The following is a 25,737-nucleotide window of genomic DNA, read 5'->3' on the forward strand; positions in this document are numbered from 1 at the left end:
TGGTTGTTTTGCTATCCCTTATTTGTTTATTCAGTGCATAACGTGCGTCGTTCATCACAAAAAGCTGATTAGTATGCATGCATACACACTTCTCAAGGGACCCTGGTAGCGACGCACTTTTTCCCGCCATTCGCCTTCTTCGCAACACGGTTTGTGCCGGGAGAGATTTTGATCACTACCGCTGTGGCTTTCCTCGAAGAACACTCACTGACGGATAGAGAACCCTCGCTGCTTAATTACAACAAGTGTAATATCCTGGAGAGAGCGAACGTGTCTTAACGTCGTTTCATTGCCACTGGTTCGTTTGTTTATTCAATTTAATCAGTGAGGCGGTACCAACTCCAATATATGATAATGTGCTCCCAAACTAGCTCAATTTGGGGGCCAGTGTTAACAGAGAAGCTACACCCAAGGGATTTGTAGCTCACAATCGCCAGTAATTATGCCTTGGAATGCTTGTTTGCCCAGTGTGTTGTTCATTTTGAACGCTTCGTTCGTCTCGCGAGCTTCAGAAAGTTACACCACATTGGGATCAGCGCTTGCGAATATTGGTGAGAGCCAGACGAAGAGAGCCTCTCTGTCCTTGATTTGAGCTAGATTTGACAGGTTATATAAGCTGTCGCTTGTTGGGTTAATCAAACACATGTGCCCTATTGGCATTCAGTTGTTAAAAACTGTTTGCAGAGCGACAATAACTTCATGGAGAGTTTTCAATCCAAACAGCTGGCTTCAAGAAACTTGAGCTATCAAACTCGTGTCAATAGTCATGACCTAAAAACGTTTGCGGCTTCGAAGTATACGACTGAATCAAGAGATGGAGCGGACCCTTGCTCTTTCGACAGTAATCACAGTTGTTCGCAACCAAAAACTGCTCTACTAAATGGCCTTATGGATAACAAAAGCTTCGGAAGAGAATGTCCGTTTGCAAATTCGCCGTGTGAATCTACGGCCGGAAGGGACATTGGCGCACGCTGTAGCGAAGTAAACAACGTCATTCAACCATCGAACGAACTGTCTAAAGAATTTCCACGCGTGCTAGAACAAGTATCAACCGAAGATTTCTTAAATTCTATCCCCGATATAACTGAGAGCCCCTCGAAGAAAAGGCGCTCTTCATCTTCGGAATCAAAATCCGATCTGTTTATTGGGGATTCTAACAATTTTCTTCGACATGCTGGTAAAAATTGTGGGGCTTATCAGACCCCCAAACCCCTAAATATCGCTAATCGCGGACTATCAAGTCATATGCAACCTACAGGGCTTAATTCCGTGTCATTAAGGCAGGGTTTTTGGTCGAACGGCAATGAATGCGATAAGCGATCTTGCGGTTCCAAGGAATGTGGTATTAATCCGCTAAGTGAAATGGCCACTAATCTGACATATGACAATCAAACCAAGAGCCCGGCTGACACATTACTCAATAATTTGCAAAAGACTGACAGGTCAGCGTGCCAATCATTCTCGACAGCCGGAAGTGACTGGAGAAAGGAGCAATTTGCCCTCAAGAAAAATCACAATTCTCAGGCAAACGATTTACCTTTTAAAAACGAGGTTGAGTTTACAGTAAAGTCCGAGAATTCTATGATCAAAACCAAGCAACAATACCAACAAGATGTTTTATCAAGCGTGAAAGTAAGAGTTGATATTACACAGACTTATAGAAAAAATTTGAGGAATGTGGATGGTGCTTTAATGGCCCCTATGGGCACAAGAACAAATTGTAGTCTGGAAACAAATATGGGGCCAGGAAAGACTGGAATTTCCTGCATTGTTGATCACAATCCAGTTAACAATGGTACTTCTTATGGTTACAAAAGACAGTCCGAAAATGATGTTTCTTTATCATGTAAATTGAACAATGGCTCAGAAAACTCAGATATTTTTCAGAAAACAGATATTTTTCCATCAAGCCAAACAGTCCTAAGCGATATAAAACAGGAAAGACATACATTAGGATCTAGATTCAATAACAACGAATATGTCAAAGACAGATTTTCACTGCCTTTGAAGCATATGGACTTTGGAATGAAAGAAGGCCAAAAAGTGGAAGAATTAGATGTCAAACATGATATAAAGCAAGAGCTATTTCTAAATACTATGGACTGTACCAAAGCTAATAACAAACAACCAATTCTTTTGGAGGCAATAGAAGCATGGAAAAACTCGTCCACTTTTGCCAAACAAAACATGAGCTACATGCAAGGCCAGGAAATAAAACCCATGCTATATCAAGGACATGATATCCATAGCAACCAGGCTTATCAGTATAAGAGTGAATTTGTCAACAACACAAGTAATTCTTGTTACTACAATGACAGGATTATAGAGAATAAGACTCAAGTTTTGAGAGCTATTAAAAGAGAATTGCCACCAGGGATTTCTCAACCTGACATCAATTTAAAGAGGCCATGGACAAGTTATCAAGACCAACAAAAGCCTGCATCAACATTTATGCACACCTATCCTGGAGCACGGCCTCTGCCCAATCTAAATATCCCCCAAGAGAACACAAGTATCGACTTGACACAGCTGCCTTGCTCTCCTATACAAAACTTGTCTGACCTTGTGGCCAAGCTGATCCCAGACCAGGCATCCAAGGGCAGTATTGTGGTAACGAAAACACCTATGCACCAAGACTATGACTACTGTGAGTAGATTAAAAATAAGCAAGCTAGCAATAGAACCATAGGAGACCATGAGTTTTTAAATCTTTGAGGGTATACATATTCCGATATATTCAAAGAATGATTTTTCGATTTTTCCAGCTAACATCTTCATACCAAAGTTTTGAGAGCATTCCCTCTTCTATCCTCAGAGCCAGCCTTTTTGAATTTACTACCATAGGTAAATAGAAAAAGGAATTTTGAAATTTCCTTTTTATTGCTCCATTTCATGTTAAGGTTTACAACCATCTAGAGAATCACATAAGATGCTAGACAAGTAAAAGTCAGTCTGAAGTGCTTAGAGACTCCATAATCAAACAACACTTAACATTGTAAAGAGGCATGAAATTCTAACATGCAATAGAAATATTGGTATAACCTAAAAGCTCTTTTTGTGCGTCTTCAGTATCTGCATATCACGGCCTGGCTGGACGAGAGGGCAAAAGAAAGTGTCTGTGCGCCTGTCCTAACTGTGTGTCTGGGATAAACAGTAACCCTAGTCCCACTCACCCCAAGTATCACAACTGCCACTACCCTGGATGCGGAAAGGTAGGTCTAGGAATGTTAGATAATTATTAAGAATAAAAGTCAGATAGGTCCCTATCACCTAAAGGTTTTTATAAAAGGTGATAATTAGGCAATAGAAACAATAAATGAATGAGTTTTGTGCCATTTAAAATATTCTAACACTCTAACACCACTAAAAAAGGCATTAATTACTTTCTTGTAAATATTACAACTTTATATGAGGCTGTCAATTTGCAAGAATGATTGCGGATTAAGAGTTCTTCAAGCAGTTGACAATCATGTGTAAATTAGTTGGTATTGTGTATTTGGTTATCCATCTTTACAGAAGAGTCTCACAGATGTCTAACTACATCCCCAATACCAATTAAAACAGGATTTACAATACCCAAAATGAATTGAGATTTTTTTTTCACCTTTCAGATAAATGCATACCACACTATCATACCGTTTTAAAATAAAAGATTGCTTTCTTATTTTTTTTGGTTTTTATTTTTTGTTTGATTATTCTCTGATTTCCAGTTGACAGGAAATTGATACAAAAAGGTTTATTGTATATTTAACCTTTTTGAATTTTTTCTGAACAATTCTGTTCATATAAAATCGCCTATTCAACTTATCCTTGTCTGAAATACATATTTGCTGCTAGGAATTTTAAATTATTTGGGTCTCCAAAATAAATTTTTTAACGTCTAGACATGTCATTATATTTCTTTCCTTGCAAATAGACGAAAATTCTGAACATAAATGTTACGTTCAAGCAGCATTTTATCGATTTTATGCCATATTGTATTTCTCATATCTCAATTTTTTTCAGATTTATGGAAAGACTTCTCATCTAAAGGCACACTTAAGATGGCACCGTGGCGAGCGACCGTTTGTTTGCAATTGGGTAAGTGTGTTTTTAAACTTTATTTTAATCTATCGATCTCACAGAACCATTACCATTTAAAAAGTTTTTTTTCAAGAAACATCGCACTTAAATGAAATTTCAACTTTTTAAAATTTATCATCGAAACAGAACCATTACCATTTCAGTGGATGGGGCATAATATATTTTGTCTGCTGTTTGATTTTTTTTCTAAAGAAACTTTTCCTCGTGGGAGTGCATTTATATTAACAATAAAATTGCTATTGTGAGATATAACTGACATCGAATTCAATAGTAATATTTAGCTGTTGTCTGAGATGTTCGTCAGATATATAGCACCATTATTGAAAATTCGTTTTCCCTTGTTATTTGGTGGCGTGATAAGGACGACAGTTTACGATAAGATACGTCTAAATTATCAAAACTGGATAGCCTACAGTCTGATCATTTCGATAAAATTGCCGTGATATCAAAAGAAATGCATTTTAAATGATAAGTGTAGTAAAATGTTTTTTTTGCAAATTAATGGAATGGACTATATTAGGCATTGTCTTGATCCCAAAACTGCGAATATTACTAAGTTAAATTCTGAGACTTGCACTGAAAAAAAAAAAAACGAAAACGGGAAAAACAATTTCAACTCCTAAATGTCTACGAAATATTAATTACCTGAAAAGCATCAAATGAATATATTATTACGCCGTTAAAAAAGGCTGCAGGGTAAACTAGCAACCAATAGAAGTGCCAACCATTACAGAGAGGTTAAATTAGCGATTGAGGACCTCGTAGGTGTTGCCTGAGGGAAAGGGTAATGAAGCTGATCCACCCACTACTTTCTTGTAGTGCATCGATAATAGCACTGTGGGCTAGAGCCTAGCGATGCTAATTTGACGATAAATGGACACATTTCCTACCCGGGTTTTATGCTTCTTTAAAATAGGCCTGTGGGTACGTAGAGTAGGTTAATGGGAAATACGCCAGAAGGGTGTTTGTCTCGGGATAATTTCTGCGTCATCAGCGTGGGGAGAGAAATAGCGTAATGGCGGGGGAAAATATTTTAAATTATCGCGTGCGATTTTATTTTTATTTTTTTAAAAAACTTCAGATAATAACACAAAGATATCAAGTGTTCCACTCCATTAATACAGCTAAGCCCGAATCTATGTCAGCAGGCTCAGCTGAAGGAGATTCTTAAAAAGAATTTTAGTCATGGCAGATTTTCCATAACAAGCACAGTCAAGTATTCATCTGAATAATTACGGCTAAGCTCCGATAAAAGTCTCAGGGATAAATACATATCTCGTAAAGAGATTCGTTAGGCTTGCATCAAATCGTTTTCTGAGAGTCGTTTTAAGGTTTTTTATTTAAAGGAGGGATAGAATCTAAAATATGTAGGAAAGGACTTCTTTTGTTGAACAAAATGGAATGGAATGGGAAAACACTAAAACTCAATTTTTTTTAGCAAACCATTCTCGGTTCTACTTGTGGCAAGAGTTTCACCAGGTCAGATGAGCTTCAGCGACACCTACGCACCCACACAAAGGAGAAAGCGCACACTTGTCACGTATGCGGCAAAGCGTTTGGGCGTAGCGACCACCTCACCAAGCACCTACGAATCCACAAGGCCAAAGGACAACTTGCCAACCAACCACAAAGCGACACAGACGCCGAGAGCATTGGCGAGGAACTGGAAGATGTAGCCACACCCAAATCAGAGGTGCTGGAGCTGTAGATTAACAAGCCATGCTTCTTGTACATAGAGCGAAATCTTAACTGGATAAATTGTCGAGCTGAACACAAGAAAAAAAAAAGCGACCGGCTGATGATATTTGCTGAATGCACTATTCTACGCAGTCTCTTGAAGAGACACATTTGTATTATCTCTTACCAGGGGACATACGACCATTCATGAGCTTATACATGTGGCTCTTTAAGAAATCACTTACATGCGCTTTCCAGCTTTTATTAGCTATCGTAATGGCGCTGAGGTCAACTGTGGAGTGTAACTGTTACATTCCCGTTGACTGCCAACAGCCAATGCGAATGTCAAAGGGTGTGTGTGCAGGTTTTGAACGTTCTGACGGGGTCTTCTGTGGTCGTTAGCTGCAAATGGTGCAGGCACTCGCCCTAGACCCTCGTACCAGGTTTCTACAGGAAACCTTAACAATGTCTACTATTTAAGCCTTGTTTGCTTGGGGTGCTCTGTAAAATCTAGTTTTGTAGTATTATGTAAAAAAATGAGAAAGTAAATCGTAGATAGCTTCGAAACACGCGACCCAGCTTATTTTTCAAAATCGTTTACATTGCATACTAGCGTTTGAAATAAAATTTCAGCTGTTATCAGATTTACTCGATCGTGCACTGACGTGCAGGGATAACATGATCAGGTGGTGAAACAGAAGGCTTGTTACTGGGTCGCACTGATATCTATTGCTTGGACTGTGAGGGGTAGTGGATGTGAGTGCGAGGCCCCCAAAGGCTGCGTGAAAAGTTTACGAAGTGTTTGAATATGCGTGATGGGTAATGGAAGGTTTACGAAGGGTAGTGTGAATGGTAGGGAAGGTTTACGAAGGGTAGCGTGAATATGCGTGATGGGTAATGGAAGGTTTACGAAGGGACGTGAGAATATGTGTTAATGGTAGGCAAGGTTTACGAAGGGTCGTGTGAATATGCGTGAATGGTAGGGAAGGTTTACGAAGGGTCGTGTGAATATGCGTAAAGGGTAGGGAAGGTTTACGAAGGGTCGTGTGAATATGCGTAAAGGGTAAGGAAGGTTTACGAAGGGTAGTGTGAATATGCATGAATGGTAGGGAAGGTTTACGAAGGGTAGTGTGAATATGCGTGAAGGGTAAGGAAGGTTTACGAAGGGTCGTGTGAATATGAGTGAGGGTTAGGGAAGGTTCACGAAGAGTAGTGTGAACAACGGTCACGCAACTCGGCTGCGTCTCTTTTCGTACGTTTTTGTTCATGGCAGGCTGTGACGTCATCTGTAGTGCAGATAAATAGTGAGGCCTGTTTTTACTCCAATAAGATCTCACCAGTTCCCCTTTAGTTACCTATCGATACTACTAAAAAGAAAGGGAACGTACAACTTTCGTGTTTATTACAAAGCAACGCCAACTCGCTATTTACAGTGATATTGCGTTCATAAATATGAGTATAATTTAAACAAAGAATTACAAAAAACATAGCACACCTCAACATATGTACAGCTTGTATCTCGTGATAATGCACCCCGTACATATATGTAACAGGGATATATAACTTATTTATACCAAATTTCTATAATTATTTACAGCAAAACGATTTGTTTTACAACTTTGGTTGTGCCATCGCGATTGGGAAATATTATTATTTTAGCGTCCCTATAATCCTTGTCAAACAAGAGTTTACCAAATTTGGAAATTTGTAAAAAGACTATTACCAGTGTAATTTTCCTCTCGTCCCTGTACGGGTTGCACAAATACAAGACTTTATCTTTTCTGAACCGATGACACGCATTTGTGATTTAAAGATAAGCACACATGGGAACAAATGCAGCGCTATAACTAACCAAAATACTTGATTAACTGTGATGCAAGTATGCTTTACCAATAGCAATCAAATTCAAGACATGCGTAGAGAAAATACGCTGCATCTGTTTGCTAATTTTCATGCATTATTTCTACTGAAATAACCTTCAAATGAACACAATAAAATTACTTAGGAAGGCATCAGCCGGTTTTACACCAAAAAAGATCATAGCGGACCATTAGATATTTGAAGGTAGGGGAATACCAAAATACTTCTAAGCAATCCTGCAAAGAAGGTCATTTTGCAAGAAATAAATACTCGGGCTGAGCTTACAGTGCGACGCAAGATTAAAATTAATGAGGATACGAGAAAAGTACTATCTGATTGGCACCAACCACCCAGCGAGGCAAAAAATGGTTGTATGTATTCAAGAACACGACGGAATTCTTCTAGCTGGCGTCAATAAAAACGCATGAAAATTGACTTAGTTTCTTAAAACTTTCTACTGGTGGCCACGGTAGCGCGCGTTGCAATGCGAATCCATAATAGTCCCGTAAAATATCTAATGGTCCATCTGTAGCTGGTGTAACAATAAGAGAGAGATTAACCCTGAAATCATTATGTTCACCGAATGACGCAACATACTCTGATAGGGTACGGATGTTCGTCATGTCACATCAGTAGAAATTACATTCCCCCGGTTACCAAGATGAAACCTGCTTGCAGGGATATATGCAATTTAAAATATTTCTAATGTAGAAATCATTAAAATTGCCATCGCAGGGCAAGTCACCAATCCACCATTCTTCGAGGGGTCAACGGGAGACATCTCCCCTCCCCCCCCCCCCCCCCCCCCACACACACAACAAACACAATCATTCCTTACATACACCTCTTCCATCACACCGCTACACATAAAACTTTGAGTTACCTGTCATATTTGCTTGCTTCTCAAACAATAGCGATAGCAAAGAGGTTTGCCTATGTTCTGTAAAACCACGTCCATAATTAAGGCACATAGCATGAGTTCAAATGTTTCGCTGTTGCAAATACCAAGTAGCAGAAAGGAGGAACTTCGCAAGCATTTCCTTCGTCTGATAGTCGATGCGATGCGCGCTACCGTAGTCACCTTAACAAGTCTACAAAAGCCAATAAGGATTTGAGTAACGTACCATCTGAATGGCATGAACTACCCAACCAGCGAGGCAAAGAAATGCCCCAGTGAACATTAGAGCACCACGACGGAATACTCCTACTTATGAACTAGCCAACCAGCGAGGCAAAGAAATGCCCCGGTGAACATTAGAGCATCACGACGGAATACTCCTACTTATGAACTAGCCAACCAGCGAGACAAAAAAAATGACCCAGTAAACATCAGAGCACCACGACGGAATACTCCTACTTATGAACTAGCCAACCAGAGAGACAAAAAAAAAAATGCCCCAGTAAACATCAGAGCACCAGGACGGAATACTCCTACTTTTGTAGGAGTAATCAAGTAATCAACTGTTATACTGTAGCACACGTCGCACTTTAAGTCGAGTGGAAATAAGAGGACATACATTACTACAAATATGCTTTGACTCTGGACGGAAAACTGAGGCACTTGCGACAAGTTCTGAGGACGGTGGTGTTCTCCCTGGCGAAGAATGGCTTGAGATGTGCTGGCGAGCTTGCTTGCTGGACGCAACGGTACGATTTGACGACCTTTTCCTTGCAACAAGTACAGCAGACAGGCGCTTGGGTGAACCGGGTGGAGTAAGAATGCAACGGTACTGGAAAAGGAGTAGCCAAATTGATTAGCGTTTCTGTCCTTTAGGTCATTCTAGCAAAATGACACTCGCCACCATTATTGATAAACTCGCCATTGTGTGTCAGAAAGAATCCATTTCCATCTTCTAATTTAGTATGAAACGTTTTTTAAGTGGTTAATTTGATATTTTTTCCCGCAAAATTTGTCTATTTCTATTATTAAATATAAATTATACCAAAAGTTTGGGTGACACTTTACAAGGAACAGAACTCACCCCTTGAATAGGGGTCATGTGATTGGGTGTGGCTATTGGTGGAGGAATACAGGAACTGATAACACGAATACTTGCGTGTTTTGTACCTTGCTTGTAACCAAAACAAAGTCTCTCGTCTTAATTCCACGAAAACCTTCATCTTTCCATATCTCCCCCACCTCTTTTTCTTCCCTTTCTCTAATCCCATGTTTTTTCCTCCGTACTGCCGCTTTTCTCTGCTCCTATGTATCTCCATTCCACATCTTCCCTTTCACTGATCCCATTATATCCTTTCCTTCCCACGCACCCTTCCCTTTCTCTGATCTCATGTTTTTTCCTCCCCACATATCTTTCCTTTCTCTGATCCCATTATATCTTTTCCTTCCCACCCTTCCCTCTCTCAGATCCCATTTCTTTTTCCATTCCACATCTACCCTTACCTTTGTCCACTCCTTCAATGTCGTCAGATGAGTCAACGCTTCCCTCTTTCTTCTTCTCGTCATCCTCTTCCTCTGCAAGTCTCTTTGGCGGTCTTCCTTTGCGCACCGGTCTTTTCCTGGCTGGTCTGCCGTCTGAATCCTCGCCAGCCTTGACCACCCCGGAGGACTCTGATTCACTAGACGCAGGCCGCTTTCTAGTCACAACATTCTTGGATACCTTCTCCGCAGCTAGATCTTTCTTCTTGTCTGAAGAAGCTGTGGCTTCAATTTTGTTACTTTCAGGTTGAGCAGCTTCACCCACCTTTTCTTGAGAATCCGATTCTTCCTTCGTGTCCAGCGAGATTGCTTTCTCGTTTGAATTCTTCTCGTTGATAGTTTTTTGCTCCTCTTTCTCTGTGATGGTATCATTAGGAACATTCGTTTCGACGGATGAAGGGTTGGTCTCTTTGGTCTTGTTAAGAGTGGCATTGGCTGAAGTGGCCACATCTCCACTTGTCGTAATTACATCCACGTCTTTGTTCTTATCAGAGGCATTTGTATCTGCTTCTTTCTTTTTATCAGAAACGTTGAAGTTCGCCTCCTTTTTATCAGAAACGGCCACATTTGCATTGTCTTTCTTATCAGTAATGATCACATTAGCGTCTTTTTTCTTTTCGTTAGGGGCTGTAGGCAGTTTCTTCTTTTCGGTAGGCGCTGTCGCAACTTCCTTCTTCTTCTCAGAATTGCTTGTTTCTCTTTTCTTTTCGGGAGGGACGACCCCACGGTCTCGCCTTGGGCTGTGCCTCACCGCCTCTACGGGCCTAGTCGTGACGGGTTTAGGCGTGACGGGTTTAGGCGTGACAGGTTTAGGCGTGACAGGTTTAGGCGTGACAGGGCGCGCAGCCGGCATAGCGACCACGCTGCTATCCTCGCTCGCTATTGGTTTTGTTGCCTTTGTGTTCGGTGAGTTGACATTATTTTCCGTCTTTTGCTGTGCGCCCTGTGGTTGTTGTTGAGGAGATTTATCGGGTTTGACAGCAGAGTCTGATTTCGCAGGTGCGTAAGCTTGCACATGTGCATCTGCCTTAGCCGTAGCCGTCTCCGTAACCATTGTTTTATCCGTCCCTTCAGGTTTGGTGTGGTCATCTTTGATCACTGAAGGCGTGGTTACCAGTATCGCTTTCTTCGTAACTTGAACGTTGGCTTTATCTTCTCCTGAAACCAGGACACTATTCGTCTCCGCTGAGGTCTGCTGTTTGCTCTTTCCACCTTCCTCACTACTCGTGTTGTCATCACTATCTAAAGTCTCGTCGCATTTCAGTGCGTCCAAAACGCTCTTTATTTCCTTCTTCTCTTCTTGTTTAGCAATTTTTTCAGCTATCGAAGAAGTAGTAGAGTTCACAATCTTAATCGGCTTGTACACCATTGATATAAATCCTGGAGGTTTTTTAACTGGGGAGCTTATGTTTTTCCCTATTGTACTTCCCGATGTCGCCGCTGATATTACTGGGGTCTTTGCTGGACTGGAAGTTTTTGCTTTCAGTTTGCCATCAACTATTTCAAACGTGCCCCCACAAAGTGATGTGGCGTCTGGGATCTGCATGCCTTCCGTTACTTTCAAATTATGTACAACGACCAGATCCTTCTTAACACAAACGCTGTCTAAGATGTTTGCCTTAGTATCTCCCTTAAATGAGGATTTCGCTTCGGTTTTTGGCGAAATGCTTTTGGTTTGCGTAGAAATTTCCTCCTGATCACCTTTGACTAAACTTTTAAGCTTCCTTGCCTTCTTGATTTTCTGCTTGAGGAGTTTACTTTGTAAAACTTTTCCTTTGCTTTTCACAACCTTAGTGGGCACGGCGCCTTCGACTTTTGGCTTCTTGTAAGGTAGACATCTCCGGCAAACCTTAATGACCTTGACATCTCCATCAAAGAGATGCTTGATTTTTTCAGGAGCGTTGTCTTTCTTGTAGCAGCTGTACGATTTTGTGACCAAATTATCGCAGACTGTACAGACGATTCCACACGTTCGAACGGGGCCTGTACCATCCTTGTTTTCGGTACCTGGAATAAAGGAAATCTCAATCAAACTTCTATCAATACCAATTTACTTTACCGACTACCAGCAGTTTTGGCACCACTGAATTTAAAAAAAATGTCTCTACTTGAAAACATTCCTAGACCATGTGGTCGCTGCTTGTGACCTATTATTTTCAGCCGTATTTCTACAAATCTAGTTGTAATCCTGGCTCCTCCTCTTACCTCACAATAACTACTTGACCACCAGATCTAAGAACTTATTCCGTTTGGTTTTTTATAGGTCGAATAAGTTTTACACAGGCCCGTAGCCTGGCCCTGGCTACGGAGAACTTCTACTCGACTGGAAGGCTTGCTCTTATGAAGGAAAATTTAGTACCACTTCGAGCTATTACGAGCTACCTAAGAGAAAACGGTCCGCTAAATGGGAAAACAACCTCCCCTTCAAAATCCTGGCTACGGGCCTGCTTCAATAGCCTCAGCGCTGACATTACAGACTCTAGAACTTAATCTTCATTTAACCCTAAACTTAAAGCTTTTTTTTCTCCACAAGTAATGTTTCTGTGTTCTTGTTGCTCGCTCTCATGCTTTTCTCCTTAGCCTTGCCGTTGCTTTTTAATCTTCCTCGCCTATTATTAATTCTTAAATTGTATGTCTAGTGTTAAGAAATACTGCCCCCAAAAAATATGCAAAAAAATGTGGACTATGTTTTTGTCTATCGCCTTTTCACAATACGTTGTCGCAAATAGCAAATGCCAGTTTCGGGAGTTATGGGACTCGTCTTATTTATAATTAAATTCGTCATTCGCCGTTTGCTCAGAAAACGTGATTTTGAATAGATGAATTAAATTATGATGATCTCACCTCCTTCAGTCTTGACTGGTGGCTTGGGAGATGCCACTGTCTTGGCGGGTTGGTTACCAGGCTTGCTCAGGTCCGCAGACTTCGCCTTAGGTTTCAGGGTCTCGGTGTCTACAGGTTTCGGTGCCTTCGGCGCCTTGGGTGGTTTTGCAGACTTGGCCGGGAGAGCGTAGGCGTGGTCTAATAATGTCAATTTCTCGTTGATTGAATTTATCTCGTTTTTCAGTTCCCCGTTCTTTATTGGGTCGAAGCTAACTTTGACTTCCTCTGTATTCTCTAACTGGGATCCCTGTGGTTCCGCACTGTCATTACCAGTCTCCCCGGCCTTGAAATCGTCGAACTCGCCGTAGACCGTGTGATGATTCGGGTACACCTGAAAAGTTTTATTCCCCGGCCTGACGATGGTTACCAGCCCAAAGTTGCCGTCATCGGTAATGCTTTTATCCAGTCCATTGGACGTGGGGTAGATTTTCGGCTGCTTGGCCTCGCATGTGACTATGAATGTGTCGTCGGCGTCGCTGATGTCGTCGTCGTCTTCGAGCGTCTCGTTGCAAGCGAGCAAATCCTCGTAGGGCCTCTTCCACACGTTACTCATGTCACGTGACAGGTACTGCAAGGCGCGCGTGGACCGACTGTGGGTAATCCCGAGGGGGGTCTTCACGTGTGACATTTGCTCCGTCTGGGATTTCAACAGAACTAGAGCCAGGTTCTTGCGGCATTTCTCCTTGGAGCTGAAGCAGCGTTTGCACACTCTGAAGCGATCCACGTCGGGTTTGAAGAAGTTTTTTAGGTGATTGGGCGCGTTCGTGCGACTGATGTAACGGTACGATTTAAATACGCGCAAGTCACACACCCCGCAACGCAAAGGCTTCTGGGGCCCGGAAGGTTCTGCAATGGTTAATGGAAACTAGATCAGGGTTTATTTTACTAAGAAAATGAAATACGCAATCCGTTTTTTACATAAGCATAGCTAACTAGGCATTTAGTAATAATATAAACCGTTTTTTATGTCGTCAACAGAACGGCCAGATGGTGACAAAATTTATTTATTTTGATTGCAGCTCTTGTTAACGTAGAAAGCGCTTGGAAGTAAAAGAGCTTCGATTATGCCTGCTAAATGAAAGTCCATGGAAGTCGCGCTTTTATCTCAGCATCTTATAGTCGGGGGTATTGCCAATGTTGGGAAAAAAAGAATTATTTTCTCAGGGTCCTCCACGCTCCGGAAGAGTTTGAAGGGGAAAAGCAACCCCGCTGAAAGATCACCCAAACCCCACCCCCTACACTTTCCAGGAAGGGGGACTGGGAGGTCTTTGTGTAGTCACACAATACCTTCTCCAACAAAGATGCTTCATCTAAACTAAAACCCAAATAGAAAACTTTGTTTGCTATGGAAACTACCAGAACAGGTATTCTTCAAGAACCTTAGTTTTTTTTACAAGAAGCCCAAGGAAGCCTTTGAAATTAACCCTAATTTTACTACACTTAATACCCAGGTCCTAGGCATGGTCTGGAGGTGCGATTCTTATGGCTCTCATCACAAATGGAGTCTCACCTTTAATTGCCTCCTCCTCAACCACAGCATCTTTCTCAGTGCTACCAGATTCATCCGCTGTATCGGCCGTACTTGCTTCACTCACGGTCGGGGATTGTGGGGGAACTAGGGTCTTACCCAGGTGAAACCTGGAACAGGACACTTTCAGAGAAGACATTCGTGGAAAAAGGGCTGCACACACAGTGCACAGGAGTGTAGCAAGGGATGCATGCATCACCTTTGGCAAAAACAATTGAGTTATACCCATTCAAGAATCGACAGATTTTCATAAAATATCTATACCTCTGCATCCCTTTCAGTACCAGCATCCCATCCCAGAAAACCCTGGCTATGCGTCTGATGCATCACCCTGCAGAGCCTGTACCTTTCACTGCTGGGTTGGTTTGATCCCTTGTGCTGATGGGGTTTGGGTTTGGTAATAATGGTATTGGGTTTGCTGATAAGCTTGGGTTTGATTGTGGTTGGGTTTGGTAATGGGGGTTTGGTTTGTTAATGGTTTCGGCTTTGGTTGGCTGGTAGGGGCATGGGTTGATAATGAGACAAAGGTTGCTAATGGGGCTTAGGGTTTGATAATGGTTTTGGGGATGAAGTTGGGTTTGGTGATGGTGGATTTAGTGCAGCTACATTCTGAAGAGGGTGATAAAAGGGTTTGGGGTTTGTATTATCCTACCTCAAAAACATCATAATTGTTCATGTGTACTGTCACATTCACTGTAACTTGGACTTCATTTTTTAAGGTGTTGTAAGCTCATGCCAACATGCTGCCCAATTTTCTAAATAATAACCACCAACCTGTGCATGCCTGATCGCCTTCCCGCCTGAATTACAGGAACTTCATCTATCTCCATTTCTTCTTTTTCATCATCCTTCTCCAAATCTTTTTCCACTGTCTTCTCAACATCCTGCATTTCCTGAGAGAAACAGAAAATATATTAGCAAGCAAATCTCAAATCTCTGCACCTTTGCTGATGGGTTGGTGTGGATGCACATGCAGAAAGTGGAGCACAGGAAAAAAAAGATACTCGTGATTTGAAAGAAAGTATTCAAGCAAGGGCTACACAGTATTCTGTAAATTCTTGCAAATGATTTTCCAACGCTACTGATTTTGAGCTTCTAATCCTACCAGGGGCACATCCAGGATTTCAAAATGGGGGGAGGGGTGGATATTGGCCGGATAGATGGCTTATAACTGATCAGGTGGTTCTTGGTACTTCATATAGATCTCAGATCTTTCACTTAAAAAGGGGGGTGGATATCAACCCACTCCACCCCCCCCTGTATCCACCCCTGCCAACTCAATTTCTTAACACTGAATTATGCACTCTCATAATGCATGACTGGAAACTATCTGAATTGACCAATAAAAAACTTCAAGGCATTTGATTGACAGAAGGTGTTAAGCAGTAAGCAGGAGGAGAAAGCACCCTCAAAAAGAAATTCATGGATTCTAGCTCCTACACACATTGGTCACACATCCCCCCACTCAAACCACCATTAATTTTTCTTCTAATTTTTAAGGTCCGAGTCAGGACAAATACACTCAAACATGTATATCACATTGCTAAAAAAACACCTAAATCTGGTTTTAAACTATTTAGAAGGCAAGGTTAGATAAGGTTAAATAATGTACCTGCCCTTCCCATTTTTTGCTTCATGTTCATATGAGGCAGACAAGGATGGGGGGGGGGGGGGAGGTGGTGGGGCATTTCAGAAATTAAAAAATGTCAAAATAGAGCAGGTATCAATGACTGCATGCAAAACATGCGAGAAAAGGACAATAGGCACATGGCTGTCATGGATATTACTTTTCCACTGCTTGTCTTTAAGCAGCCATTCCTGGCTATGATGGCTATGATCCCGTCCCCTAAAAAATGCTGGCTCAGTTGGATGATGGATTAACTAAGTGAATAAACCACTGCTTATGCTCAGGCTCATACCCAGGGGCGTGCAGGGTTCGCGAACGCACCCCCCCACAACAACCGAAAGTCCACTTTCAGTTCTCAATAGACATGCGATTTGTAGACAAAACTATAAAGCATAAGCTAGATCACTCTTGTATGTCATTAATCTATAGTCAGACTTTATTTGTAGCCAAATCTGATAATAAACGCCCCATGGAGATACTGCAAAGGTATAAAAAAACTCCCTTTTTGTTCTTTTCGGGGTGGTCAGATTTTTATCAGAAAGGTCACGCCCTCCCCCCTCCACTTTTTCGGGTTTTGCACCCCCCAAGAAAAATCCTGGTTATGGGCCTGTATGCTAAAGTGCAATACCTAGTTACAACTGGCTTATTCAAGCAATAACCGAGATATTTGTTAATAAAGTCAAAGAACAGGCCATTCCAGCTATAAGCATGCATGCACACTCGACATGGAAACTTACCTCAAATACCATCATGCACTGCATACTTTGTTTGGTGCAAGCTTAAAAAGGCTGTTAGTTTAGGTAGGTTTCTATTGTAATGTGCTTGCAAGCTTATAGCTGGGATGGTTTATTAAAACACTGATGGTTATATTTCAAAATATATTGTATTTTTTATTAAATGTAAACAATACCAAAGGAGTGGTGAATCAACATCCTTCACATCCAACATAGCTTGTATCTAAGCTTGTATCTACTTTGCAAAACATTTGATCAAATTATAATGAATTAGCCACACAAAAAATCAAAAAGGAAAAGTATTCACCTAGAGTAGCTACAATTAAGGATGTGACCACACTATCTTGGCCAGGCAATAACTACTAACATTAAGGCAAGTAAATCATATAATATTGTTAATATCTTAAACTAAATAATTAAATTGCATTTCCTTTCCCTCATAAAACAAAAGTCCAAAGAGGTTAATGAGGACTCAAGCCAAGACAAGCACACTTCAGAATATCATTTGCAGTTAAGCGGGAACATGGCTTCTATTGACTTCAGTAAGTATATATTTTGACTTCTAATCAGGGGCAGATACAGTGGGGGTGGATTGGGTGGATATCCACCCCCCTTTTTGAGTAGAAAAAATCGAAAAGTCACTATTTGAAGAAAAAAATGTCTGAGTGATGGAGGTACTGCTTATTTTCCTTCGCCTGCTTGACTTCGCTGACGTGACAAATCCAATTCAGCGTGAAGTATTGTAAGATCTATGTAGCGACCTATCAAGAAACCACTGGATCAGTTATATGGCCGTCTACCCCCCATTTTGAAATCCTGAATCTGCCTCTGCTAATATAACACATTCGCCCTTCCCCAACCCAAATCTATTAACCTACCAGCCTGGCAAATCTGGCAAGCAAGCCTGGCAAATCTGGCAAGCAAGCCTGGCAAATCTGGCAAGCAAGCCTGGCAAATCTGGCAAGCAAGCCGGCAAATCTGGCAAGCAAGCCGGCAAATCTGGCAAGCAAGCCTGGCAAATCTGGCAAGCAAGCCTGGCAAATCTGGCAAGCAAGCCGGCAAATCTGGCAAGCAAGCCGGCAAATCTGGCAAGCAAGCCAGCAAATCTGGCAAGCAAGCCAGCAAATCTGGCAAGCAAGCCGGCAAATCTGGCGAGCAAGCTGGCAAATCTGGCAAGCAACCTGGCAAATCTGGCAAGCAAGCCGGCAAATCAAACAGCACCAAATGCAATTCCGCCAGTTTGAATGGCACAAGCCAGAAAGTAGTCCAGCAGCTGGAAATTGTTGATGTCAGGGCACATAATATTTGAAATTGCAGTAAGCGAAAAGGGCTAAAACTATTATAAACCACTATTATTAGCTACAACTAGTTCGTGGGCCCAAAATGACAATGACATAAATAGATCCTTCTAAAATTGTACTTTTCCTGATTTGTTATTTCACTTTCCATCACCGTTGATAGAGAGGCTTGGCCAACAAGAGCTTCCAGACAATTGAAATACTTGAAGTTGTACAAAATCATCATAGAAACAACATGTTTTCATTTCTGGGATAGCCAAAACATGAAATGACTGGAAACAAGGCAGAGTTGACTTTTTACCGGTACATTTTAGGGCTAGTTCGGTCATCGTTACAGCGATAAATAAATCTTAGCCAGGAAATAAGCGAAACTGCCCTTGTCTCTCCAATCTTTAATTTAGACACTTGCCACCGTATTAATTATCGGCCCGTATGAGTACTCCCTCGGGGCTTCGCTTAACCGTGTTTACTCTGTGATCCAAGGTTTTGAACTGCGCGGAAAAATCTCTTTCCCGTGCAGAACGACACCAAGATTGGCCAGAGGGCTTATAGATATCATCACCTAGTACTAATCGATAGTTCTGCCGTATCCGGGGGAGGAATTGACTCGAACTTGGCGAAGTTTTGCAGGCGGAATTCGCGCGAATTATTCACCTCGTGAAATCAACGAATACAAATCAGGCCCGAACAAATTGTCTTTCCGCATCGCCAATCGTTCGGATATACGATTACTTGTTCGGATGAAAAACCCTCAAGGGTTCTTAAAAATGCTTCTATTGCAATAAAATCATCGCAATTCTAGACTCTGCGGTATAGAAACGGAGCTGAGATTTCATATAAACGTTGCAATCCGATCGAAAAGTGTGGGTTAGTTCGGAGGCGCACGAAATTTGGAAGTCAACACTTCGAAAACCCTTCGTCAAACGACGCACACACACACGCACTTCAAGTACAAAATCGTGAACAAAACTTCTAATATCATTAGCACATACAATCATTCACAGAAGACATAACAGCATGATTCTACTGCGAATGAAAGATTTAAAAAATCAAGAGAAGCGCATAAACTAAGCGCTGGTTTTATCGGTGAAATGACTGATGAGTTTATAGCAGGTCCGCTCATGTACTGTGCCTTGGTGAAATAAATTCGAGAATGTTTGTCTTTGCGCGCCTCGCAAAAGTCACGGGAAAATAGGGTTTTAAAACCGCTGAAACCTGTTTGCGCATAGGATATGACTCAACTTCAGTTAGAGTAGTTAAAATACTGAAAGAAAGGGATTTAAACTGAGTCAATCTTTGCCGCAAGCAAGCGCGACAAGCGCCTGTGCAATGTGCGAGGACTGTTAACCGAGTTTCGAGTTTCTCTGTGTGCGCACATAGATTTTCTCCATGAAAACAACTCTTTCTATCACCCAAGGGTCTAAATGACACTTTGAGCTAGTTAACCAAAGGAATATTCGCCGCGAAAGCGCCATGTGGCGGTCGCAAAGTGACTAGGCCAGGAGTTGAGTAGGGGAGTGTGTCTCTCGACGAGGGACCCCGGTCTACGCTACCATACTCCGATTAGCGAGACTTTCCTAGGGATCTAATCAACAAATCTCGCAAAATTCCAGCTAAAAATGTTGCGTAAGGTTGAAAGATCTCCAAGCTGCTGCTCTTGTAGCGAATATAAGAGTGCGCAATGAGAATTCATGAAGATAAGTTTCTCTAAAGCGAACTTGCCGAGCCGCGCAAAGCTCGAGTGCGCCTCTAGAGACTTGGGATAGATCTGTGCGCGATGCGCTGTGGACGGTGATTTGACTCTGCATACCTTCTCGTCCATAGATGGACTATGCTCCTGTTCAGGGACAATTGTGCAGATCTTTTGCACCACCTCATGAAGACGTAACCTATAAATTGAAGGAGAAAAGAATAAGAAATGAGCCCAAACGCAGAGACGCGACGTCACGTCACAAAACTGAAACACGGAAACTTGAACTCTATGTGAAGGAAATCTGCAATGGCGCTTGGAAACCTACCGCTTCTTTTTCGCGTTTATCGAAGACATTTCAGTCGGTGTTTTCCCGTGATTGCAGTATGATTGATTGCGGTAGAAAGCAGAGAAATCGCGCCGGTTTAGTGAAGGGTGGTGTTGTACGAAGCGAGCGAAACGCTGCGCCGCATTTGCATAACTAGAGTCAGTTAGCGCGCTGTGGGCTGCACCCAGCATGCACCGCAAGCAATGCATCGAAGCGAGGCGCACCACAAGCTCATGACGCTAGGGATTATGGGTATAGCGCGCAAAAACATAATAACAAGAAATGAAAAAAAATTGGGAATAATCAATACTGTAACAACAAATAGTAACCTGTTGCAACTTTCATTAATAAAGTGTATACACGCGTAAAAATTGGCTTGAGTAGTAGTGTTTTGGCGCAGCTGGCGCAACTTTTTGATCACCCCAAATTTCATTCCAAAAATGGCGCAAAAGTCTCCGCGCACCTCCGCCAAGCCTCGCGACCTGCGCATGCGCGAGTTTGCCAGAGATCTCTTGCACGACCAAGCCCACCTGTCAATCACTTTGTCACGTGATAGCCACGCCCACCTGTCAATCATTTTGTCACGTGATAACCAAGCCCACCTGTCAATCACTTTGTCACGTGATAGCCACGCCCACCTGTCAATCACTTTGTCAAGAACCTGTCAATCACTTTGTCACGTGATAGCCACGCCCACCTGTCAATCACTTTGTCAAGAACCTGTCAATCATTTTGTCGAAAACCTGTCAATCACTTTGTCAAAAACCTGTCAATCACTTTGTCAAAAACCTGTCGATCATTTTGTCAAGAACCTGTCAATCATTTTGTCGCGTGATGGTCAAGCCCACTTGTCAATCACTTTGTCACATGTCGCATCTAGGGGGAGCTCGAGGGGGCTAGCCTCTCAGCTTCACATCTAAAAAAGCTTTTGAAAAGTGGTTTAAAGACATGGCTGGTTTGATAGAAATGGAGAACCTGAAGGTGAAAGATCTGAAAGCCCTCGCCAAGGAGCGGGGTATCCCAAGATATTACTGGATGCGGAGAGACGAACTCGTCGGAGCGCTGACCAGCACGTCACCACCACCACCACCCCGACGGGTTCCTTTACCCAAACTTGTCAAAGGGCTGCCACGACCACCCCGCATCACCCCGTCCAACACGTCGGAGAGTATTCTCGACGGCCCGATACCTGAGATTAATGTCCCTATTCTAAAACCCTCCCAACCCCCACGGAGTTCCCGCGTCCAATCACTCAAGCATTTTGCAAACAGGGCGGCCAACTCGATCAAGAGCGAGTTAGACAAGTTTGCGGATTGGATACTATCTTATGTCCCCGAGCCCGCCAAAAAGACCGTCAAAGAGGCTGCAGATAAACGGGTCAAACGTCTGAAGGAGAGGATTAAGCGTCTACACGAGGAGGTGGAAGATCGCTTCACACCCAAGGAACAACAGACGGCGTTGAAGGGGTATCTTAAAACCCACGGAATAGCCGGGCAGAGAGGTTACGACCCCAAGACATTCATCGCCAGAATCAAACCGAAAGTCTTAGAGCTCATCAGTCAACAAAAAAAGCCTATCAAAGTGAAGTTTATCTTTACTTGCGGGTTTATAAAAGAGGATCCGGCTACAGCTCAGATCGAAGAAGAACTGGGATATTTTCATACAGAAAAGCCCGAGATTGTGACAGAGTCGACTGATCTCTCTGATTTGTTCGATACGATGACAAATTATTTACTCGGATTAGTTGAGCTGTTCCAGAAGCAAGGCTCCGGATGGCAGTTTGACCAAGTGGAATACTTTGACATCAACATAGATCCCTTTGAACCGCTTTCTGGGTCTTCCTATATTCCGCTGCCGCCGAAACTAGCGTCTAAGAAGGCGATCATCAATGTTAAGAACGAGAATGATCACGAATGTTTCAAGTGGGCAGTAACCTCTGCTGTGTATCCTAGGGAGAAAGATCCTCAAAGGTTCAGTAAACAAATGATAGAGAACTCTGAGAAATTCGACTGGTCAGGGATAGAGTTCCCCGTCTCACTAAAACAGATTGACAAGTTCGAGAAACAGAACCAGTATACGGTTAATGTGTTTGGATACGAAACCAAAATATATCCATTGAGAATCAGTGAGAAGGATCCAGATAATGCGATCAACTTACTTCTCATCTCGGATGATGAGACGAATCATTACTGCTGGATAAAGAATATGATGAGATTAGTATCTACTCAAATTGATGAGTTTCATCATACTCGTTTTTTATGCTGTAGATGTCTGAACTCGTTTCGGTGCAAACAATCATTAGAAAAACATTCTGAATGCTGCGGTAATCATGAAGCGGTTGGAATAGAGATGCCTAAGATAGATAAGGATGGAAATCTACCCCACATTAAATTCAAAAACTACAACAGAAAAATGCGTGTCCCCTTTGTTGTCTATGCCGACTTTGAGAGCTTCACAGAGAATATAGACACATGCTCTCCAGATGAGAGTAAAAGCTTCACTAAGCAATACCAGAAGCACAAACCGTCTGGTTTCTGCTATCTCATCAAGTGTTTCGACGGAGATATATCCCCACCCGAGCTTGTACGATACACAGCTGAATCTCCAGACGAAGATATCCCACAGCTTTTCGTAGAGTCTTTGGAGTCAGACATTAAGAAAATTTACGATAAGTTCAGGTTCCCTAAGAAGGTGAAAATGACTCCGAAGGACAAAATCGCCTATAACGACGCCACTCACTGTCACATCTGTGAGGGTGAATTAGGGGAAGACAAGGTTTTGGACCATTGCCACCTCACCGGAAAGTACAGAGGTGCTGCTCACAACGCATGCAACTTAGATCACAAAATTCCAAAGTTCTTTCCTGTTATCTTTCACAATCTGTCTGGGTACGACAGCCATCTATTTATCAAGAACCTTGGTACATCGGAAGGTAAAATAAACTGTATACCTAATAACGAGGAAAAGTATATTTCTTTCACAAAACAGATTGTAGTCGACAGTTTCACGAACAAGGAGGGCAACAAGATTGATGTTAAACGTGATATCAGATTTATCGACAGTTTCAGGTTTATGTCGGCCAGTCTCGACAGTCTAGTAGGTAATATGTCAAGTGAGTGCTTCAAAAACATGGCGAAGTACTATGAGGGGGAGGAGCTCCAGCTGTTGTTGAGGAAGGGTGTTTTCCCTTACGACTGGTTCGACGGCTTTAGCAAGCTCGACGCAACACAGCTCCCACAGAGAGAGGCATTCCACTCCAAACTCAACGACACCGGCATATCGGAGGAGGATCACCTGCACGCGCGGAGAGTGTGGGAGGTCTTTGGGATGGGGACCATGAGGGATTACCACAATCTGTACCTAGAGTCAGATGTGTTGCTTTTAGCTGACGTTTTCGAGAACTTTAGGGACGTTTGTCTCAAGAATTACGGTCTGGACCCCGCTTGGTACTACACAGCGCCAGGGTTGGCTTGGGATGCAGCGTTGAAGACCACCAAGGTGAGGCTAGAGCTTCTAACGGACTATGACATGTTGCTCATGATTGAGAAGGGCATCCGTGGGGGTGTCTCCATGATAAGCAACAGACATGGGGAGGCAAATAACCCTTACATGAAGGAGTATGACCCTGACCTACCCACAAAATATATCACCTACCTTGATGCTAACAATTTGTATGGCTGGGCGATGAGCAACCCTTTACCGACTCACGGTTTCAGGTGGATGGGTGACCAAGAGCTGTCAGGTTGGAGAGACCGCCCATGCATTCTGGAGGTTGACTTGGAGTACCCTCACCACCTACATGACTTACACAACGATTACCCACTAGCCCCGGAATCTATCGGGCTAGGCAATGTGGACAAGTTGGTCCCCAACCTTAACGACAAGACAAAGTACGTTATCCACCATGAGACTCTGAGACTTTATGTGAGTTTTGGGCTAAAAGTCACCAAGATTCACAGGGGTGTCACTTTTGAGGAGTCTGCTTGGCTGGAGCCCTACATTGACTTGAACACCGATCTGAGAGCCAAGGCGACAAACGATTTTGAGAAAGATTTTTTCAAGTTAATGAACAACTCTGTTTTCGGGAAAACCATGGAGAACATTAGGAACAGGGTGGACATTCGGTTGGTGACGGACGAAAAGCAGGCCAAGAAGCTCATATCAAAGCCGAACTACCAACATCGCACCATCTTTTGCGAGAATCTAGCCGCCATCCACATGAAGAAGACAAAGCTGATCTTCAACAAGCCTGTCTACTTGGGCATGTCCATTCTAGACCTGAGTAAGACGCTCATGTACGATTTCCACTACAACTTCGTCAAGCCCAAGTACGGTGAGGATGCAAAGCTCTTATTCACTGATACTGACAGCCTGATGTATGAGATCGAGACGAAAGACTTTTACGAGGACATCAGCGGGGATGTGAGGTCCATGTTCGACACCAGCAACTTTCCGAAGGGCCACCCATCCGGTATTGAGGTTGGTGTGAACAAGAAAGTCATCGGAATGTTTAAAGATGAGGCTGGGGGCCAGCAAATTACAGAATTTGTAGGACTGAGGGCCAAACTTTACTCGTACAAGATGGATGAAGGTAAAGAAGAAAAGAAATGCAAGGGCGTCAAGAGAGCAGTCGTCAAGAAGAGCATCGGTTTCGATGACTACAAGGATTGCTTATTTGGTAAGAAACCTCAGATGAGACTTATGAATGTCATCAGAAGTCATAAGCATGATGTTTACACTGAAACGGTGAACAAGGTCGCTCTATCTCATGAGGATGATAAACGGGTCATCTGTGATGATGGTATTCACACCTTCGCTCACGGTCATTTCAGAACGCTATTAGGTGGTGGCTCAGTATCTTCAGGGACGACTTGAAGTTCTTCCCTAACGAACGACCTCCTTGGAGCACCTTCGGAGAGGTAATACAACACAGGCTGCCCAACCGAAACAACACTGCGTGATAGATCAAACACTTTCAAACTCCAAATAGGATCTGTGGCTCGTCTGCGTTCACCTCCTTCCTCTTCTCCAGGAGCTAACAGATATCTAACTCTAACCCCTGGTGGTAGTCTAACTTCATCAAGTCCAACAGGCCGCTTATACGTTGGAGGGTCAATATCAACCTCTTTCAAACCAATAGATTTTGCAGGCTCTTTGCCAGTAATTCTTATGGGTTGACTATTCAGAGTTTTCAAAACACCTGGCAATCGTTTCACCCAAACTCTGGACCGATCATCGCTAATCATTTCTTGAGCATACTGATGAGAAAACAACCTCTCCGCCAGTGTTCTATTGGCGCGTTCGACAAAAGCCTGTGCGCGATGGTTCCCAGCTTCGCTTCGCTGGATGGTGACCCCCTTCTTTTTCATAATCTTCGTTACCTCTCCCCTAAATTCTGTCCCCGGGTCGACAATCACCGTATGAGGCCATTTAAGTTTTCTGGAGTATATCTTTTCAAACCCTCTAGCAATTCCACTCGAATCCTTGGTAGTCAGTGCTTCTGCATCTTTATATCTCGAGGCAATATCAATCACGACCAACGCGTAACGGTAGGTTTTTCTGCCTACGTTATCGTGGGGCATAAACAACAGA

The 25,737-nt window shown here is 42.7% G+C and overlaps 2 protein-coding genes across 4 annotated transcripts; one reads left to right on the forward strand and one right to left on the reverse strand.

Moving 5' to 3' along the window:
• LOC5513937 (transcription factor Sp9) lies at positions 1–6,404 on the forward strand. Of its 3 annotated transcripts, XM_032383525.2 has the most exons (5): positions 2,508–2,647; positions 2,766–2,844; positions 3,070–3,212; positions 4,006–4,080; positions 5,522–6,404. In XM_032383525.2, the coding sequence occupies exons 1-5, from the start codon at positions 2,639–2,641 to the stop codon at positions 5,789–5,791; spliced, it is 576 nt and encodes a 191-aa protein (XP_032239416.1). In that variant the 5' UTR covers positions 2,508–2,638; the 3' UTR covers positions 5,792–6,404. The 3 variants fall into 3 exon arrangements, 2 of the variants coding, with proteins under 2 accessions (XP_001634182.2, XP_032239416.1); XM_001634132.3 differs by lacking the exon at positions 2,766–2,844 and having other exon boundaries at positions 8–2,647; XR_007307527.1 differs by lacking the exons at positions 4,006–4,080; positions 5,522–6,404 and having other exon boundaries at positions 1–2,647; positions 3,070–3,208.
• Positions 6,405–7,145: 741 nt separating this feature from the next.
• LOC116619115 lies at positions 7,146–20,341 on the reverse strand. The gene is made up of 7 exons (XM_032383524.2): positions 20,146–20,341; positions 19,938–20,016; positions 15,243–15,361; positions 14,451–14,578; positions 12,902–13,786; positions 10,022–12,064; positions 7,146–9,350 (listed from the first exon to the last, which is right to left on the reverse strand). Exons 1-7 carry the CDS (start codon positions 20,334–20,336, stop codon positions 9,142–9,144), a joined length of 3,654 nt encoding a protein of 1,217 aa, XP_032239415.2. The 5' UTR covers positions 20,337–20,341; the 3' UTR covers positions 7,146–9,141.
• Between the last annotated feature and the right edge of the window lie 5,396 nt (positions 20,342–25,737).

This window comes from Nematostella vectensis, chromosome 4 (genome assembly GCF_932526225.1).
Source record: "Nematostella vectensis chromosome 4, jaNemVect1.1, whole genome shotgun sequence".
Taxonomy (NCBI): Eukaryota; Metazoa; Cnidaria; class Anthozoa; order Actiniaria; family Edwardsiidae; genus Nematostella; species Nematostella vectensis.